The sequence below is a fragment of the Sceloporus undulatus genome, chromosome 1, assembly GCF_019175285.1.
Source record: "Sceloporus undulatus isolate JIND9_A2432 ecotype Alabama chromosome 1, SceUnd_v1.1, whole genome shotgun sequence".
Classification (NCBI taxonomy): domain Eukaryota; kingdom Metazoa; phylum Chordata; class Lepidosauria; order Squamata; family Phrynosomatidae; genus Sceloporus; species Sceloporus undulatus.
The window spans coordinates 261313171-261334452 of record NC_056522.1 but is presented as its reverse complement, the minus strand read 5'-3'; the positions used below and the strand labels follow the sequence as shown (position 1 = coordinate 261334452).

Sequence of the window (21282 nt, the reverse complement as noted above, 5' to 3'; positions counted from 1 at the left end):
TGAAATCTGTAGAGCAAGATATACAGAAACTGCCAGGCTACCCTAAAGCATAGAAACAAATGAACTTCACTAACTGTATTTTGTCACTAATCTGCATTTTTATCTTCTCTCCACCTTTCCAACACCATGAATTGTTTGTCCAGACTGAAAAATGGAAATAAAGAAAATGTGGTCATTACCCTTAGCAAGCAATAAGTGAGTATTGAAATCAATCAATCAGAATTTTTTATAAAAAATATTTTGAGTGCTTCTGAGAAAATGCAGAATGTTTTTCTCAACCAAACTACTGGAAAAATTAATTCTTCTCTCCACTCACTCAGAATTATGAAGTATGGCCAGTAAATATTAATGCTAGAAAACTTGTTTTACATGTAGGAGGCAGATTTTCCTTCTACACAAGCCAGCACTGAACTACATGAGTCTCCTCTTGAGACCGCTGTCTGCACCACTGGATGAATGAATGTTGTTGAGCCTTGCTGGGAGAAGATGGAAACCAATCAGCATGTAAATAGTTAAATTTAACTGGTTATTTCCAAACTGAGAACTTTTAGCCAACACTACTGGGTCGTCTGCAAATTGCTTAATCAGCCTCACAGGAAGCTACCAGTCCTCCTCTAGGAAATAATAAATGGCTGAAATGCTGTATTTGACTTGTGTGTGAGAGTGGCAGGAATAGTTGCAAGGTGTGGACTTCTGGCCTAAATTTTGCTATATCATTCTCCCAAAAATACAGCGCAGAGAAAATTAATATATCTTCTCAAGAATTCCTCAGTCTCCAATTTCATAAGACAGTAGTAACATAGATTATTACTATAAAGTAAGAAATATTGAGAAAATTTAATAACAACATTTATTTTACTGACAGTAACCAAATGCAAAAGAAACACGTTCAGTGTTCATATTGCCCTAAAGCAGGAATGATAAGTCCAACAATTCATCATGACAGAACAGGAGCGATTTCAATGCTGTTTATCCTCAGAACAGTTTGTGGTTGAATGACGACTGAAAGAGAAGACAAAAATATAAATCAAGACATGTCTTTCAGTAGAATGACCTTATAGTTTAACACCATGTCCACATAATGCTGTGACCCTGATCTAGCCAAATCTCTTTAGGTTTAAATTCTACAGCATATACATCTGAGAAGATTTTTGCTAATGACATAGAGAAACAAGTTATCACTCCAGAAGAAACTGCTTCTTTAGAAGGCTAATCAAGGCTTGCCTGAAGATGTTGTTTCATCTTGTTAGCATAGGTAGATTCTAAGGCAAGATTTGGAGCTGTGCGATAAAATAAACTGGAAATAATTATCAAGCAGACTACCAAAAAAGGAAGATTTGCTTGGATGAAGCCATTAGAGCAATATTATTCTAGTCGTGACACACACAGAACCCTCTGCTCTTTCTTCATGGATTGTACTCCTATATTACAATGTTTGTCTAAACATCCCAAATGCAATCACAGTATTCTGCACATTGAGAGAAATTTGTCTTTGTCATCTTACTTCTCTTCCTCTGGAAATGACACTTTGGACGGAACCTCATATTAATTCTTGGCCAAGATTCTGTCTTCTCAATAACAGTGGCCTCCACGCGAACGAGATCCTTTCTTTATAATAAAAAAGGAGACAAATAAGTTGTTTATGTTTTCTTCTAATCAACAAGGGAAAAAAGTGATTTTTTTCATCAGTGCATCCTTAGGTGTATGGGTGGCAACTCTATTGCATATGTGGCATTCTCTGGGCCTTTTTAGGTCCAGAAAAGGTCTTTTTCCAACAGCAAATCATCTGGAATTTAATTTTCTATTTGAAAATAGGCCTTTCCTAGCCTTAAAATGGTCTGGGATGTCCCTGTAGTATGGCAAAATTCATCTGATGTGGGAGGCCTGCATGTGGTCCACAGTCTGCACTTTCTTCACTCCTGGAACTTATTTTCTCAGGGCTGCTCCTCCCACCAATTTAAAGAAAGCAATATATCAGTAACATTTACAAACTGCACATTAAAACTTAAAACTACAGTGGGCCCTTTGTATATGTGGAGGATCTGTTCCAGAGGCCCCCCCCCCCCCCCGGTGTATGACAAAAAACACAGGACCTCAAGTCCTGTTGATTTCTATGGCTGCATGCTCCCGCACATGCCATTTTAAATCCCTGGGTTTGCCGTGTGTGGAAGCTTAAGTCCACATATGGCAAGCCTGTGTATGGAGCGGGCAGGCTGTACTTTAAAACAGAAGCACGCACACACACACACACACACACACAGAGAGAGAGAGAGAGAGAGAGGAGCTCTAAGACAGCATCTTTGAAGGGTTTTTTTTTTTATTTTGTTCCTTCAAGTCATTTCTGACTTATGGTAACCCTAACGCGAACTTGTCACATGATTTTCTTGACAGAATTGTTGCTGTGTGTGCTTTCAAGTCATTTCCAATGTATGGTGATCTTAAGATGAACCAATCACAGCAGTTCTTGGAAAGATTTGTTCGGTTTTCCTTCCTCTGAATCAGAGTGTGTGACTTGCCCAAGGTCACTCAGTGGATTCCCATGGCAGAACAGGGAATCGAATTCTGGTGTCCCAAAATCCTAGTCTAACACTGAGACCACAACACCATGCTGGCTCTGGGCCTTTGACGAATACTAACAAATAATAGGAGAGATTCAGAGGCAAAAGGCTTGTACAACTGAGATAGGATTGTCCAAAGATGTATCCAGTCATAAGGGAGCATTGCTGAATTCAAAACAATTTATTGTTTAGTGAACTCTATTTCCTGGGCATACGTATAGGATTGCTACAATTTCAACTCCACTTTCTCAAAATATTTGAACATCAAAATTAGTGTACTGTCACCCCTCCTAACTCACAGATCTCAGATCCACAACCTTGGAAATTAGTGGAGGGTAGACCTCCGCTATTTATAATGGAGCACTCTCATGCACGTGCCCAATTCAAGCCCATAGGGCTTGAGTAGGGGCTTGAATATGTGTGAGCCTCCGTTTTCACGGGGGGGGGGGTCCAGAAAGGATCCCTGGTGAAAACAGAGGCCCAACTGTATTTTCCAAAGAACGTTAAGGAATTAAGGAAAGCTATTGCAAGCTTGAGAAAGAATGCTTAAGGAACAATTTTGGAATATTTGCTTGTGCTAGAAAATCCCATGATATGTCCACCTTAGGGTTGCCATAAGTCAGAAATAACTTGAAGACACATCACAATAACAACTTGCTGAATTCCTTTTTATTTTTCCACTAAGAAAAAGATCTTGTGTGAATACAAGCTTGTGGATTCACTAGGCTGGCAGCAGGGGAAAAAGTCTGAGCTAATGCAAGCTTATACCACCTGAAGTGTGATGTGTCGCTGTTAACTTTCAGCATAAACCAAAGTAGCAGGTAACTCCTATTTTATTTTGGGTTTTTATGTTTTGAAACAAAGCCCCAAAATGAAAGAATATCCTATCATTATTCCTTTATTTTTTGTTTCCTCACAAAAACAAATGTTCTGCCATCATCAGAGTATATGTATCAGTTCATTATGACTTGTTTTTGACAGTTTTTAGGTGACACTTTAAACTCAACATGAAATAAAAGTAGGAAACTGCTGATTGCTGGTTCACTGAACACTACAGGCCAGTTCACATGTGCTAGCCCTTTTGTGAGAAAGGAAGGAGTGAGCAGCAGAATAATTAGAACACAAGACTCATTTTCATATGGACCAACTCATTAAAATATACACAAATAATCTGACAGTCAAATACATGAGCAGTACAATCCTATACTGTACAAGTCTATTAAGAAATAAGCTTAATTGACCTTAATTGCTTAATTAATTTAATTAATGTATATCCCACTAAAAGCAATACTCACTTTTAGGTAAGTGGGCCTAGGATTGCACTCTCATCAAGTCTGTGCCAGAAAGATTGTGCCCTATAGAAACCCAGACTGTTCATCCCTTCCTTCTTTCCCCACATGACCAACAGGTGAAAGGTCCACCAGGACTCCTTTCTGCCACCTTCCAACCTGCAAATAGTATCACTTGAGCACAAAGGAGATTCAGTGTGGATTATTCAAGATGTCCATATATAAGGAATGGCCAAAAAGCTGGTTGGGCATGATAGGGATTCCCTTTAAGCCAAATCCCAGAAAAGATAGTGCTGGATCCATTCTCCTGTCTGAAGCAAAAGAACTTGAAACCATGGAGAAAATACAACCTGAATCAAGTAGCTGATAATTATCTCCCCACTATTATGAGAAATGGGTAAGTTTGAGGTAACAATTTTGCACTTCAAGCACAAGGCTGTTCTTGAAGCTGAGACATCAGAGTTTTAAAACTCTTTGGTGCAAGAAGATATCTCCAGGCTGCTGTCAGTAGCAGGAAGATTACACACTGATCAGACCCTTTTGTTTCTACCACACTTTGCCTCTATGTGCCATCTATATTCTTTCAGCATGTGCGTCTTGCTCTGAGGACTCTCTGAACATACAGTTATGAAGGCAATTATCTCTTTCATTCTGCATTTCCTTTCCATTGTTTTGTTTTAGTGATTTTTAAGACATATTTTCCCAAGGCTCCTTGTGTTGTTTTCAGCACAACCCAGTACGATAGAATTATTGATTCCTTACCCCAGAAGTGGCTTTCCCAGCAAAGTGAAGTTATCTGCACCAACCAACAATACCTAGGCAATAGTAAACAATGCAACATCAGTCAATACATAATTGTCACAATATGATCAAATTTTGGCAGAAGGCTGGCAAAAGGAAATGCTCTTCAAATCTACTGTACTCTTGTGTTTCTAGCCACAGTTTTTGATTTAATAACAATAAGGAGTAATCTGCCTGCCCAATAAATAAACTTTTTTGTTTCTAATTAGGTACCCTACATTTGGAGGAGGTGAGCCCTCCCAATCTGTTTTTAAAGATGATGTGATTTCAGCCACCAAAGTGATATTCTCCAAACATTTAAGAGAAAAGGAAAGCCTTCATCTGTGATTCTATCCCTGTCAATTCACATTATCTGAAGCACCTATTTATTTCTGGGATTCAGAGCAACTCAAACGTCAAGAAAACAGGTTGCACACCAGAATGTTGTGTTAGGTTAACTGTCTTTTAAATCTATCCACTTCTCTAACTGGCCAGTCGGAAGCAGTTTGATGCAGAATTAACCCCCAGCTGTTGATTCTTTTATCCGACATTGCTTACGATTTACTGGAAGCTTCAACATAAGCTGACTTTCTTACGCTGATCTAAATTCTTGCACCCCCATCTGTCACCTTCTTGCAGGCAGCTCACCTGGCTGCTAGATCTGGTTGACAAAACCAAAAATACCCCTGTGAAACAGATATTAGAGGAACAATTTGCAAGTAACCTCTTTCCATTGCTGATTTAATTCCATGAAAATGTATTTATTTAGAATATACTTGTTAATCAACGTAGTTCATTTTATGGCAATTTGTTGGATTTTACGTACATCTACAATTGAGCATGCTTGGTCAAGTGTTAAAAGCAGCTTGGTTTAGAAATTCAAATATATCCCCACAATGATCATGTTTAGAAATCAAATGTATTCATGTTTAGAAATCAAATGTCAACATACTGTACTATGTATGGGTAGTAACAAAAGAAAGCACTTAAAAGACATTGGCTGGAATCCTACTGGTTTGTCCCTAATGGAGTAGACCCAACGAATTAATCGCTGAGTGGTGAGTCAACATGTAGGTAAGCCCAAATGATTCAATGGTTCTACTCTAGGCAGGACTAACAATTGGATATGCTATTGCTTATTACTTTTATTACCAATGTCATAAAAGTTTTAAGGCATTCTGTACAAAAGAATGCCTGCAAGTACTGTAGTAACAGTAACTGATCTAGATTAGGCAAATTAAACATATTTTTCTACATGACAATTCAGTCTCTTCCCTTCAATAAAATGTTAAATTAAAATAAAAGCTTAGTTCTATCAAGATGGGCATCTGTGACAAAAATGCTTTTCTGGATTCAAAAGGTTCTTCTTCAGCTACTGCACTGCAATGACATGAAGATGGCTAGAAGGGTATTCCCCCCCCCCCTCAAAAAGCATAATCTTTTTGTGAGCAGACAAGAAAGAGGCACTCAAATTTATATATCACATAGAATCATAGAGCTAGGACAGATCAAAAGGGCTAACTAATCCAACCCCCTGCCATGCAGGAATACACAATCAAAGCACTCCTGACAGATTGCCAGCCAGCCTCTTTAATTAATATAGTTAATACTTCAAAGTGCTATTATGGAAAGAGGAGAACAAGATGGCACCATCTGCAGGTCACTTTAAAAAAGTATCTGTATTTCCCCCCCCCCCCCAACAATCCAATTCTATTCTAAATTTCAGCTGAGCAATTTTTAATAGGCAATTCTATTTGCTATACTTCCATGATGTGAAGTAGGATTATTTTCTCCCCAAAGAGGAAAAGAAATATTACAGAGGACATAACAGAGACTATGAAGGCCAATTCCCTTGTTGAAGGTGAGACAGAGTGGTACCGATGTATTGGGGCATAAGGGGGGCAGTAAAATAAAAGCAAGCGCATTCTCTCTAAATATTCATCTGCCTTATAGCATCTATATATTTGCAAGGCTGTGATTAAAACATACTGTATATACTCACGTATAAGTTTAGAAATTTTAGTCAAAAAATTGACTTCAAAACCCTGGGTTGACTTATCTACGGGTAAGTACGGTACTTCAAACTCTTATATAAAAAAGGGAACCTTCCCCTGGTGAAAGGCAAGAGTGTAATCTGTCCTGAAAGCACTAACCCCCCTCTACTCTTTTATCCATCCAGTCTTTAGTATGAGCAGAAACAGTTATGCCTGCTGGAATTTTTAAGTTTTTTTTGGCACTGTTTTCCTTTGCTTCATCCTTTAAATCCTTTATTACATATCCATTAAGTTTTACCCATGTCTTATCTTTGGATCATGTTAAATCCATAATTTTGCTCCCAAAACCTGGCCTCAACTTATACATGAAGTCGACTTATAGTTGAGTATACTGTATGCAGTAATTTACAATCTGTTTAGCATATGATCTATGGCAGATATCTACGAACCACTGTTGGAATGTTCTACACTGGATCTCACATCAAGGTAATAATGAAATTACTCAGGGGATTCAACCCTTTAACTCTCTATTCTCCACAGGAATAAAGCAACTACTAATATGAAACTTACTTTTTCCATTCGAATTCTGTCTCCACACTCAGCCTGTACGTGATTTTCAGTTAAAATCAAATCTTCGCTGGTTACTTTCCACTGTCTGCTGGCAAAATGAACAACTGCAAACAGTCTTCCATACTGTCCAGTGGCAATTAGTTCATTCACTTTTTGCACAACCTCTGGGTGAGAAAGGGTAAGTTGATAAATGAGGTGAGTGGTAATAATGTGTGGATATGTATGGGAGATACCTGCCTCTGATTAAAAAAAGTAGTCTCTTCACAGTAAGGTTAATATCCATGCCTCATTTTTTATCATCAAAATTCTATAATACCAATTCTAAAGTTACCATTCTGTACATATATATCTCAGTTAACTATGGGGCTCTTCAGACTGGCCATTAAAGCCGACCTGGGGGTGGAGTCGGGGAGCCGTGTCCACATGACGCCGCTTGCTGCTCCACATGGTGCACGGCTATACGGCACTCCTCCAGTGCTGTGTCCACACGACGCAGCGCTGAAGGAGCACCATATAGCTGTGGCACTGCAGCTATTGTGCCCTTTCCCGGGCGCAAAAAGAAGCTGTTTTTTGCGGCTCCTTTTTGTGCCCTGGAAAGGCTGGATCGGGGCCACAGTGTGCGGTTGCCGTGGCCTCAATCTGGCTGAAGGCTGCCCCTTTGGAGCTGTATGCACAGCCCCTCTGTACAGTAAGGGTGTTTCTTGGCATTTCTTCTTTAACAGAAGATGTAGTACCAGGGGCAGAAATAAAATGGCAGGTACAGGGATAAATTCCTTCCCTCCCAAAAGCAGTTTAACACGTTTCAACCAACTTTTTATCCAAATCTATCAATATAAACATGAGCAGAGTTGGCATAAAAATACTTTGTAAAAGGTTTTGTGGGTTTATAGGTCAGAGGCTTCATTAACTGAGGTACACGTGTATGCTCAATGACCCCTTTGGTCTCCAGAGAGTTGGCCCAGCGTTAATACAATTTATCAACATTTTTAAATGGTTAATCTTTAGTCATTACCACAGGGCATTATGAATTTTATCATTAAAGTTTCTAGGGCATGTATTCTTTATGAAGCCAAAGCAAAGTGAGATGTAACACAAATATGAAATTGCAAACACTGGAACATAGTTTTGAAATATACCACATCATCACATCCTGACAAAAATTTGGTAAAGTACCTAAAAGCCAGAAGGCATTTGAGGCCAGACATGGGCCTGAAACAGACAGGCCAAAAGCAACGGTTTCAGGCTACTTTGGGGGTGTGGCGTTTAGATGATGCACACTCCCCCCCCCCCCCCCGAAGCAGCTGGAAACTATGTCATGGCTGCTCTAAGGTAGGAAAAGCTGGACCGAAAAGAAGAAGAAATAAACCGATCTAGCCCAGAAAGTGCACTCCTTCAACGGTGTATATAAATACTCTGATTCACGACTGGTCCCAAAGGAGCGCTCCATCCTAACCCTAACCCTACAGTTGTGTATAAATGCACTGGTACAGGTGCACATTTTAAAAAGATGGAGGTGGCAGATGGGGCGGCAATGGAAAAAAAGGAAAGTGTGACACCTCCAATGGCTACAAATACAACATACACAAGCTACATAGTCCAAGTCGGGGCATGGAGTGATGGGGAGGTGAAGGTTAGGTGAAGGGGGCATGATTGTGCATTGCCAGTGTTTTATTGGGCACACCACTGCTCCGATGCCCTTTCCTGGTGGAAGGTCACAGGTTTGACTGTATGCACGATCAAAGGGGGTGGTCATCCAATGGAATGGCATCTAGGCAGCAGGTGGTTGTCAGCCATGTGTTTCTGCAACGGTGCACATGGATGGTGTGTGGGGGGGTGATTTTAAAAAATTACCCAGCTTGATGCTGCGCCATGAGGTTGTTGCATGCACATTTGGGCTGCCTTAAGAATGGGTGGTGCAGTCAGCAGGGGCTTGGCCCACTTTTGGAAGAAGCAGCTTTGGGCTGCTCTTTCCTGCCAGTTTGCTTGACCCCTTGGTTTCCAGGTCACTTGGCCATTTATAAATGCAATCAATTGACTCAGGGTCTTAAAGTCAGTATTATGATTCTACAAAGAGAAAGTGCAGTCTGTACCTCATGATAGCTGGTGTCTTCAATTCTGGGTTGTATCCTGGTAAAATCTGGATTTTATCCCAGTAAGGTAAACTGCCTTGCTGTGTTTCTAGCAATCACTAGATGGATTTTCAAGCTTTGTGTTTGATAAACAAATTGGATGCTTGCTGAATAATAGTTATATGTACTTGTATGTGTTAAAGGTTTCATCTGTGCAGTACAAGGGCAGAGATACACATATCCATTTAGTCATAAATAGGACCTTGTGCTTCCTATTTAATACTCTCCAAATACTCATCATTCATGCATGTGGGGGCATGTACATAAAGACTAGCTATGATCCCTAGAGTTGGAGTGGTATCAATGCAGCCTTGACTGCAGCTCCCAGCATACCTCATCACTACCTATTTTGGCTAGGGATGTTGGGAGTTGCAGCTGAACATGTGCCAGGACCCAGGAAAGAAGTATGAAGTATTGAGGCCTGCATGATTCCTATCCCTGCCCTCTTCTAGTTATCATAGTACATAAACAAAAATGAAGCCCCTGTTGCTACCAAGGAGGAGAACAAAATGGTACAGCCATACCCATAGCTTTTCAACTGTTTTTACCTTTGTGGTGTTTCGCCTCTTCTATTGGGTCAGGTAGTCTGATTTCAGGCCATGGAGGTTCACTCAGTGAGGTTTTTGGAAGGAGCCTGTGAAAGAACATGGGTCTGTTGTTATGTTGTAGACAAGCACTCCAGCCAATATTTCATAAAGACTGCCCTCGAACAGGAAAAATGTTTCCCCCTGGAGGTCAAAGAACAGGGAAATCAGCATCTCAAGCACAAGCTTTGGGAATCTTGAACATATTTTCCATCCATTTTTGTTATCTGGAATTATTTCTTTTAGCTTTTTCTACCTGTACAATTCCTACCCAGAGAGATGTTCTTTTTTCCTACTGAAGTTTTCATAGAATCATAGAATCGTAGAGTTGGAAGTGACCACAGGGGCCATCCAGTCCAACCCCCTGCCATGCAGGAAATCACAATCAAAGCATCCCCGACAGATGGCTATCCAGCCTCTGCTTAAAGACCTCCAAAGAAGGAGACTCTATCACCCTCCGAGGGAGTGTGTTCCACTGTCGAACAGCCCTTACTGTCAGGACATTCTTCCTAATGTTGAGGTGGAATCTCTTTTCCTGTAGCTTGCATCCATTGCTCCGGGTCCTGTTCTCTGGAGCAGCAGAAAACAAGCTTGCTCCCTCCTCAACATGACATTCCTTCAAATATTTAAACAGGGCTATCACATCACCTCTTAACCTTCTCTTCTCCAGGCTAAACATCCCCAGCTCCCTAAGTCGTTCCTCATAGGGCATGGTTTCCAGACCCTTCACCATTTTAGTTGACCTCCTTTGGACATGCTCCAATTTCTCCACATCCTTTTTAAATTGTGGTGCCCAGAACTGGACACAATATTCCAGGTGGGGCCTGACCAAAGCAGAATACAGTGGCACTATTACTTCTCTGTGAGAGACTGTTCTGGGCTGTCTAATCAAATTTACACTTTCCATTAAAAGTTGGGGATTTTAGTTATGATTATGATTCATTGACTTCTTTTCTACATTGCCCAGTAAAAAACTATCTGGGCAGTTGACAAAATATAGCTTCAGAGAACGAAACACACACACAAACAATAAAACAATTATCAAACCCTTTAAAAGATCTATATAGCCCTGCAGTCATTTATAAATAGCAAAAACTGTTCTTAATGAATGGTAAAACCTAGAAAAATAAAAGAAGTCTGCCACAGTCTAGGTGCCAGGTGAATGCCTGTGGAGAGAAACTTCCACAAGCAAGATGTGACTACTGAAAAGCTACTCTCCTTAACAGCCATCTGCCTCACTTCATTTGTGAGAGCACCAAGAGGAGAGTCCATGATAAGTCTTCAGCCAAATAGGCTAAATATCAGATGTTGTCTTTCTGATGTTTTAGGATTGTAACTCCCATAATCCCTTATCCTTGGATATATTAACTGGGGCTGGAGAGTGTGGGTGAAAATCTATCTGCAGATCCAGTTAACTGTGGCACTCCAGGTAGAAGAGAAAACTGTGCATAAAAATGTGGTGACATAAGATACAAGTATGGAAACCTGGAGCTTGCATTGAGACTGCAGGAATTTTCTTTCCAGAAAATGATCGAGCTAGCAAAGTCTCTATTCAGCAGCACATTTAAAGCAGAAAATAAGGAATGTGCACATGAAATGGTGAGCAAATTTGGTAAGATGCTAACAAAAGGCAGTAGCTTAGCAAATAATCAGAAATCACTGTACTAGTGATAAATGTGTTGGTAAATGTGGAATGAGGGCATGATGCTCCAAAATCATAAATAAAATGTCTAATTAAAAAGGAAACATGGCTGTGGGAGAGCTGCCACCAAAATAATTAGGCATGCTGCCATCAAGTGGAGCAAATTCATTTCATCTGCAGTGGGATGGACTCCTGACTCTGTCTTTAAGGAAAACAAATGCATAGCTCAGTGATATAAATGGGCAGTCTGTAACCCGCCACAGTGATTCCAGCTAAGCCTTTCTTCTAACTTTGTGCCTTATGTGGAGAGATTTTATAGGTGGGGTGGTGGTCAGGTTATGTATTTCATAACCTAAACTATTTTATTCCCTGAAGGGCTGTGTCACAGAGTATTAAGCACATAGTTTAGCTTGTAGAATCTTGTAGTTCTTACAGTTTCAGTTCTTACTCTGCCTCTCAGGTGGAGGTGGTAATAACTGACTGGTCTCATGAACTATGCTTATTTCCAGTTTCCTTTAAAAAAAGAAACTGAAAAAATCCCAATAGTCATTCAAGTCATCTATATAACTTAGATTCCTTTAATTCCAAGTTTATAAAAGACTTGTGAAAATCCACATTACGATTGTTGACAGGGGTACCCATATCTTCATATATAAATTGGATGATACTGTTTGTGACTGAGTTTCTTCCTACAAGTTGGGCAAGAACTAGCACCACTAAGAGAATGAGAGAGACACTGACTACAAAAGACGTGGCCACATTGTGTTGACATAAGCCGTCCACTGTGTATAATTTCTGTATAGCCATCCATGCAAATTGGACATCTCACAGTGCCTGAGGAATGGGAACTTACAGCTCCTTCTTTTCCCAATTTGTTGGACAACTCACTTGTCACAAGGACATCACTCCCTCTGCATACACTGTCGTCATCATCATCATCATCATCACTACACAATATATGGCTGTCAGAGAATGACTGGCTTCCAATATCTTGATTTTGCCTCTGTCTAGACTGCTCAAAAAACACAACATCCTCATTATATGTAAAGTCAACTATTGAAGATTCACGGGTGAGGTCTATAATTTCTTCTTCAGCACTTCTGCCAAATTCAGCTGGCTCTACTTCTGAAGCTGCTTCCTGAGCTGCAGCTGCCATTCTACTTTGGGTACGGGTTTGTAGATTATTAATGCTGTAAATCGTTCTTTAAGGAAAATCAAATTATGATCAGAATCCTGAAGGAGGAAGAAAGGGCATGTTCTATAGCAGCTTTTCTTATGCAATAAACTAATCTTACTGTTGCTGTGATGAGGTGCTTCGTGAACTTTGACTTCGAGCTGTAGACCATAACAAAGAGGCTGAAAAAGAAAGATAAGAAAATCAGAAACAGAGAGTTGCATTAGCATACTTGGATGCTGCTGTTTTGATTAGCTACTAAAAATGTGCTAATTCCAAAACTATGAGCTATAACACTGAAAGAAGTGGGATGAGAATTCAGAGACATGGCCATGTTAATCTAGAATATCAGTATGCAAAGAGATCTTGCAACACTTTTGAGACTGAGTGAAAGAAGTTGTAGCATAAAGCTTTTGTAGACTTGGTATACTGAATGTGAGTAAGTAGACCAAGAGCCTGAACAGACTGGCACTTTGTGTCGGCTTGCAGGTGAACTAGGGCTGAGCATTCACACGCTGCTCCGAGCCCTAGTTCTGCTGTCCAGGCGCCATCTTGGTGTGTGCCTGCACACATGGGGCATGCCATGATGATGTCCTTCGGGCTCAGCAACCAAATGGTACTACGCACAAGGGGTGTCATCACGGCGCACGAGTGCACTAATGGCACCCCTTTTCGGACGCAAAAATAACCCTCCAAGTAGCGGGTTCTTTTTGGTCCTTCTGGAGACCGCAGCATCTGCTTGCCATGGCCTTCTTATGGGACAAAAACAGGAGGTATGGAGTCGCCCATCTGCACAGCCCCCAAGTCTCCGAAAGCTCATGCTTCAACTTCTTTCACTTGGGTGTTACAAGATCCCCTTGCACAGAGGTGGGATGAGTGTGTTATTTTGCTTCTCGTTCATCAGTGACAGACAAAACATTAATGAATATCCAGGTTCAGCTCAAAAAGATCTCTACAGTTCTTACAATGTATAGAACTGGCGAAAGAAAGGTGGGCTTAAAGCCCTGAAGGAATGGGAACTTGGCTCTAAGAGCAAATGTTTCACAGGTTATAGTTTAAGCCAGTTAAAAATATCTGGTTAAAAATAGTTTAAACAAAATCCTTTCTTTTCTAAATCTGCTGCAGACACTTGCATGAAGTGAAATAATGAGCCCAGGGTTAAAAGGGTGAAGATTAACCTGAACAAATTAAAGGCAAGATTAGTGAAAATCCCTTCTTGGAAGGAGTTATTCCAATAGCTTATTAGTTCAATCATCTTTTCTACAGGAGTAGACCAATTTTCCTTATAAGGAAAGCACAAAAGTCATTATTCACAGGGGCTGAACTTGGAAACACAGACTATTAACTAAGGCAGTTACTCTGAACAGCAGTTTCTTTATAGAAACTATAATACAATGGCCCTTTTGTCAGCACAACCGCTGGGGTCCAACAACCACTGTCAGCAACTCAAACGAGTCCTGTGGTTAAATCAGACCTTTGAGCAGAGCTAGCAATTTTAGAAGCAGAACTGTGGTTCCAAAGCCAGTTGAGATAACAGCAGCTGGATGTCTTCCAGGAACTGAAGCAATGCAGGAACCTCCAGGGACACACAGCAAACCGATGCCAGACTTCTACTGATAAACCACCACAGAAGCTAAGCCCCAAAGTGCTCTTTATTCACAGTACTATAATACAAATACAGATTTCTCCAAACTCCACAACGCATACCAAACCAACTCCTACTACAAACCCACAAGCTATCACTTGAAACCCCTGGGTTTATATAGACTCCAGACCATGTGGTCTCCCAAACCCAGTGAGTTCAGGTGTGTAACCATGACATGTGTCCCCTGTGTAATCCAGACACATGTTTCATCATCCATGGCTATGTGCACTTGGACACCAAAGTGTCCTTGAGCCAATGAGCATCAGCTGTGCTAATTAACCTGGTCCTTCTGCTGAATGCTCATGGTCAAACACACACACATCAAGCATTTTCCTATGTGCTGTGTTTTTAACCCTTGACACTCTGACACCTTTTCCTTTCCAGTCCTTTCTGGAGTTCAGAGATCCTAAGCACACAAAACTTAATGGTCTTAGGTACATGTATTCTACACAGAATCAGGCTTCAAGACCCAGAAAGTAGCCATTACAACAAATGCAATAAATCACACCTGCCTAATGAGCAATTCTGTAATATATTAGATATAAGGGACCAAACCTAGGTTTTTTGTGCTATCAAAGTCTCAAAACCTATGTTAGGTAAAATGTTTCCATAAATTTTATTTAGCTTAGTATAGTATGTGTGTGAGAGAGATATCTACCTTTTCTCCAAATTATACCAACCCTAGCCTATGGTCTTCTTGGCAAGATTTATTCAGAAGTGGTTTATCTTTGCCTTCTTCAAAGGCTGAGATAGTGTGACATGCCCAAGATCACACAGGGGACTTCCATGGCTGAGCAGAAGTTCAAACACTGGGTTCCTAGAGACCTAGTCCAACACACAACCCATTACCCACATTGGGTCTTTCGGCTTAGTAGCCAAACAAGAATTTGGATCCAGAGAAGCATAAATAAAATTCTAGACATATTACAAGGCTGTTGCCCTTTTTGCTCCCTCACACACTACAGGCATAATCAGCAAATTTTTTTGGTTAGGGACCCAGTTTGGTGTAGTGGCTTCAATGTTGGAATCTGACTCTGGAGACCAGGGTGTGAATCCCTAATCAGCAATTGAAACCCACTTGGTAACCATGGGGAAGTCATATTCTTTCAGCCTCAGAAAAAGAAAATGCAACACACACACACCGAACAAATCTTGCCAAAAAAACAACAAGCCTGTGCTAAGTTGGCATAAGTTGGGAATGACTTGAAGACACACAACATATTTTCCCCATTTTCAGCAATTAGTGCAGAAAAAATGAGATTGAAAAGACAAAAAAGCAAAAAGAAATATAACAGTTACCTATTTCGTTTGAAAAGTAACAAGGTATATAACAAAACTATTCAAAACAAATATAGACAAAATATATAAATTGAACAAGAACATTGACAATTAAAATAATACAAAATAGCAAACATAACAATAGAAACTACATTGAAGCAGGGTAAGACAAAAGTATAGTTAAAGAAAAAGGCTAAGAGCCAGAGAGTCACACAAGAAAGCTAGCCTTATAAAGACTCAGCAGCTGGTTTAGATAATACATACAGGTGAAGGCCATTTCCATGTCAGCAGCTCACCATTAATGACTGAAGTTCTAAATCTTGTCCACATTTCAACAATTAGTACCTTTTCAGCAGCAAAAGCTGCAAACACTCATTGAAAAGGTACCAGAAAAAGTAAGAATCACAACACACACCTCTTGGTAGAAATTATTATTAGCCTATATCTATATGGTATATATAAAAAAACACAAAAACAAACCCACAATAGTTTGAAAATGTTATTAGAATAATGAGTTCTTACTGTTGCCAAAGCAGTTGAGTATTTATTAGACAGATCATTTAAAGCTATTAAAACCAAGCCATTCAAATTCTGGTAAGCACATATTTGACTGACATTAATTAATCATCATCATAATATTAATTGATGATGATGATATCCTGCTTTCTGCCCAAAACTGGGATTCAAAGCAGCTCCAAATTTAAAACAATACAACTAAAACATACCAAAGAAGAACATTAAAACAGAATTAAGCTAGTCATTTAATAAAATAATAAAATAAAGGCCTGTTACAGACTGCCAAAATAAAGCTGCTTCGGGTCTCTTTGGAGGAATGCTATTTAAATGATGCATGGGTCCTAAGAGTCCGGAGGTCGCGCCAAAGCCACACTCCATTCCTAAGCACTGCAGGGCAGCTTTGGTGCAGCTTCCGGATTCTTAGGATGCATGCATCATTTAAACAGCATACCTCCAAAGAGACCTGAAGCAGCTTTATTTTGGCAGTCTGTAACAGGCCAAAGATTTTAAAAAGCTCTCTTTTTGCTATGGCTAGTAGTCTGAGTTTATTAAACCTAATAGCTCATTCAGATTGCAAAAGATGGATCTCACCTGTTTAGTTCTTCATTCTCGCAAAATACCACGAACCAATATTTTAATCAGATGGTAAGATTTATATCTTTCCATCTTATGAGTACATTTAGAGGTTTACTCATCAGAAATACAGTTGTATGACAATGAAAACTCAGACATATCAGAAATTATTTATAATTGATAGTGAAAGATGCTGTTATGAATTCCATATTGTCCACACACACAAAAAAAGGAAAAGAAAATGAGTGTCTGCAGTATTCATTTTTCCTTGCCTTCTGTGGGTCTCCAAAATAGTATCTGTAGGCAGTTCCCATACTACCATGAAGACCTCCAGCCCCTTCCCATTAAAAAAACTCAACAAAACATGTCAGCTTGTGTTCTTGAAAAAGATGGTTGTATACCTGCAAGATGGATGGTCTACGTTGTTACATGTCTGAGAATTGATGGGGAGGAAACATATAAAGTGATCCAGAGAGAGAGAGTATGGGGTGAAACAGACGGCCCATTAGGGCAGCTTGGAGCTGTCCCATTTAAGCCTGGATTGGGACAGCGGCAAACAGATGTGTGGCCCCAATCCAGCTAGGTTCCGCCCCAAATAGGAGAGGAAAAATCCACTTCTATTTGGGGTGGAAAAAAGCCGCCCCTTAATCTCTTGAACCAGCTTTTTGCTGTCTCTGGGCCATGTGGCATGTGATGCCACACCCCCAAGTCGGCTTGAAGCTGGCTGAAGATGCCGGTCTATTCTGGCCCTTTGTTTAGTTTGGTGGCTGGCCTAAAGAGAAAATGGAAATTGGTTGCTTTTGCAATTTGAGGTGCATGGGTCTTGTGCACGCTTTGAGATAATCTTCCCATTTGGGGGAACATTTTTGATGATGAAATGAACATATTTTAGAGAGAATTTATGCAAATACTGTAAATGGCTTGTCTTGAGTGGCCTGGGGGATTCTGAAACTGTGGATTCAAAGAAGCGCTTTTGTGTCCTATGCTTCCATGCCTTGTTCTTCATATTCATAATCAAACTGTCTTTTAGCCTGCCACCTGTTTACTTTTCGGGGAAATGATGGTGCCTCAAAATTGCAAATGTGCTCATGTGTTAAAAAAAAAAAAAAGAAGAAGCCTTGGGACTACTGTTCTGGACCCCTATATTTCCACTTGGCCATCAAGTATTTTCCTATGCAAGAATTTTCCTAGAAAATAAAGTTAACACTTCGAACCAGCCTATAGTGCAAAATCTACTTCAACTGTTGGCAACTTTACTATTAATTTCTTCACATTTCCACAAGTTTTATTTAATACACAACTTTTTTTGCAAATGTAATGTTTCCATTTCTATTCCATGTACATTTCTATACCACTTATGAATGAACTCAGTACTCTAAGCAGTTTACAGTCTGTAGGCCAGTTGCCCCCACAAGCTGTGTACTCATTTTACTGACCTATGACCAAATATTGTTCCTATGGTTTCAAATACTACTATGTTTGCAGTTCTGACTTCACTTAATAGCCATCATATGGATAAAGCTATGAGATCTTTCAGTGGGAAATAATATGAAATGTTTTTTAAACATATACAGGCTACAAAGAAATTTAAAAATCAAACTAGTATCTTTTCAAATTCCTACTACTCTCCCATTAAGGGCTTTCTCTGTCAGGTGCAGTTGGTGAAGACTTTGGGAACCTCTTCTATGTGGCTGCTCCTAGAAGTCTGGTTTCTGCAAGCAGGGGAAGATGGATTTTATTTTATTTATTTTAATTATGGAGTTGAAGTGTGTGTAAGTAGTGTGCTGTATTTTTTATTCTTTTATTGTAATTATACTTTAAACATGTTTTTAAGTGTTCTTAGTTATTTTAAAGCATATTTTAAAAAATACTAATATTACATTCTTTTAAAACTTTTGTAAATTATTGTCTTAACCACATATATTTTTAAAGTTATAGTAAGCTGTCTCAAATCCCATTTTGGGAGAAAGGCAGGATACAAATTCAATACATAAATGAAAAAAGAGCAAGAATCAATGAACCTACTCTGCTCCTAAAAACCAGATTTCCTTATGCATCTGTCTTAACAGAACAGGAATTACACAGTTGTTATGTGCAACAGTGAAGTCGCAATGTACCAGTCAACCCAAGATAAAAAGAAAATTTAACACCACCAGCCTTTGAACTCTCAGATGAAGGTTGCTCCACTTGTGTGCAAACATAACAGGATAAGAATGGCATGAATATTCTATTCAAGGCTGGCTCCTGTTGATAAAGTTTGTCAGAGGAAACAAGAACCAAACATGGGATGGGAGGATTCAGGACTTACAAGTGGGGTGGGCTGGTTTAAACTAGGTCAAATTAAAGTTTAAACTAGCAACAGCCAGAACAGTTAAAGCGACCTCAAACTGGGTTATTTCTGCTGTGCAGATGCAGGCTTTGTTTGTTGGTTTGTTTGCTTAAACTGTTTTTATGCATTTATATGTTAGGACCATGCCAATATAGAACTAAAAGAATGTGGTTCAGATTTTATGGCCACTAACTTAAATAATAATTGCTCTTTTGGTGCTTGTTGAACTAAAGGATTTGTTTCTCTTGAGTGGTATTTCTTGCGCTGTAAAGTAAAGTTATTAAAAAGAAGTAAATGATACTGGTCTATTAGTGAATAACCCAATAAACTGTTAAACCCTAATCCAATAAACTGTTAAAGTTGAAATGTTTACATTCAAATAATCAATGTTGTTTCAATAAGAGGATTAGAAAACAGTAACAACAGTCAGACTTTTAAAGTATTTGTGAATATTCCCAGTTTTTTACAATAAATATTCACAAATATTTAACATCTATTACTGTTTTCTAATCCACTTATTCAAACAACAATGAAGGTTTTAATTTAAATATTTCACCTTTAACAGTTTATTGGGTTATTCACTGTTAGACCAGTATCACTCACTTCTTTTTAATAATTTTATTTTACAGTGCAAGAAATACCACTCAAGAGAAGCAAATCCTTCAGTTAACGTAAGTTCAACCAAAACAACTTATTTTAAAAAGAACACCTTTTAAAGGAGCAATTACAGTGGGACCTTGTTATCCGCTGGGGTTTGGTTCCAGGATCCCTCATGGTTAACAAAATCAGTGGATGCTCAAGTTCTATTAAATTTAATGGCAGAGCAAAATGGTGTTTTTAATATAAAATGAAAAATCAAGATTTGCTATTTAGAATGTATACTTTGTTTGAAGTATAAATCCATGGATTAAAAATCCATGGATAAGGCAGGCTGACTGTATTATTTACGTTAGTGGCCATAAAATCTGAACAGCATTTTGCTACTTAATTTTTCCAGTTCCATACTGGCACAGTCCTAACATGTTAATGAATAAAAACTGTTTAAGCAAACAGACCAGCAAACAAAGGCTGCCTCTGCACAGTAAAAATAACCCAGTTTGAGGCTGCTTTAACTGCCCTGGCTCAGTGCTTGGGAATACTGGGAAGTGTAGGTTTATTTTGGACCCAGACCTCTCTGACAGAAAAGGCTCAATGTCTCGCAAAACTAATTCCCAGAATTGCCTAGCATTGAGCCAGGGCAGTTAAAGTGGTCTCAAATGGTGTTATTTCTGCAGTGTAGATGCAGCCATAGTTACTTCTAAGCAGGGTTGGGGGGAAAACAGTTTTTAAAAGGTTTTTCTTCCCTTGCATCCGCACTGCAGAAATAATCTAGTTCAATACCACTTTAACTATTACGGATCAATGCTGGGAAATTCTAGGAACTGTAGTTTTGTGGGATATGTGGCCTTCTCTGTCAGAGCGAGTTCTGGTGCCACAACAAACTACAAATCCCATGGGATGGGGCTGTGGCAGTTAACAGTGTCAAACTGGATTATTTCTGCAGTGCAGATGCAGTCATAGTTACTTCTAAGCAGGTTTGGGGTACAGCAAGTTTAAAAAGGGTTGTTTTTTTCCTGCCTCGTACTGTAGAAATCATCCAGTTTGAGACTGACAACCTACAAATCCCAGAATTCCCCAGCATTGAGCCAGGGCACTTAAAGCAGTATCAAACTGGATTACAGTATTTCCTCAGCGCAGACGTTAAGTGCAGCCAGGCTTAGAAGTAAGTCTAATGGCCGCATCTGCACTTCAGAAATAACACAGTTCGAGACCGCTTTAACTCAATGCAGTTTTGTGAGACATTTAGCCTTCTGGTGTTACAACAAACAAACTACAGTTCCAAGAATCCCACAGCGTTGAGCCAGGGGCAGTTAAAGCGGTATCGAAGCGCAGTGTGTGGATGCACCCGCCTCAAAGGGAGAAAGCAGGCCTATGGAGGAGCAGCGTAGCGCTGGAGGCGGCTGACAAAATGGCTGCCAAAGGAAAACGCCGCCAAGGACAACAACAAATACAGCAATTACAACAGCAACGGCCCCCTCGCCTACCTGCCCGCCTCAGGAACTGTCCAGAGCCCGCCGCAGAGGCGAAAAACGCCATCGCTCAGCGCAACCGGAAGTGGGCTCACGGGGGGCAGGAGCGGCGGCGGACCGGGTCCGGCGGGAAACAGGGCCCTGCTGCTCTA

General features: G+C 39.8%; 2 protein-coding genes across 3 annotated transcripts in view; both read right to left on the bottom strand.

Moving 5' to 3' along the window:
- Window positions 1-21282, bottom strand: part of LOC121926322 (sodium/hydrogen exchanger 10-like) — a 587624-nt gene that overhangs the window by 514439 nt on the left and 51903 nt on the right. The gene's annotated exons all lie outside the window — the stretch shown is intronic.
- Window positions 833-21245, bottom strand: MRPL21 (mitochondrial ribosomal protein L21). Of its 2 annotated transcripts, XM_042455825.1 has the most exons (7): window positions 21146-21237; window positions 12842-12902; window positions 9869-9954; window positions 7192-7355; window positions 4610-4662; window positions 1505-1608; window positions 833-1002 (listed from the first exon to the last, which is right to left on the bottom strand). In XM_042455825.1, exons 1-7 carry the CDS (start codon window positions 21195-21197, stop codon window positions 938-940), a joined length of 585 nt encoding a protein of 194 aa, XP_042311759.1. In that variant the 5' UTR covers window positions 21198-21237; the 3' UTR covers window positions 833-937. The 2 variants fall into 2 exon arrangements, with proteins under 2 accessions (XP_042311759.1, XP_042311768.1); XM_042455834.1 differs by lacking the exons at window positions 833-1002; window positions 1505-1608 and adding an exon at window positions 3841-4006 and having other exon boundaries at window positions 21146-21245.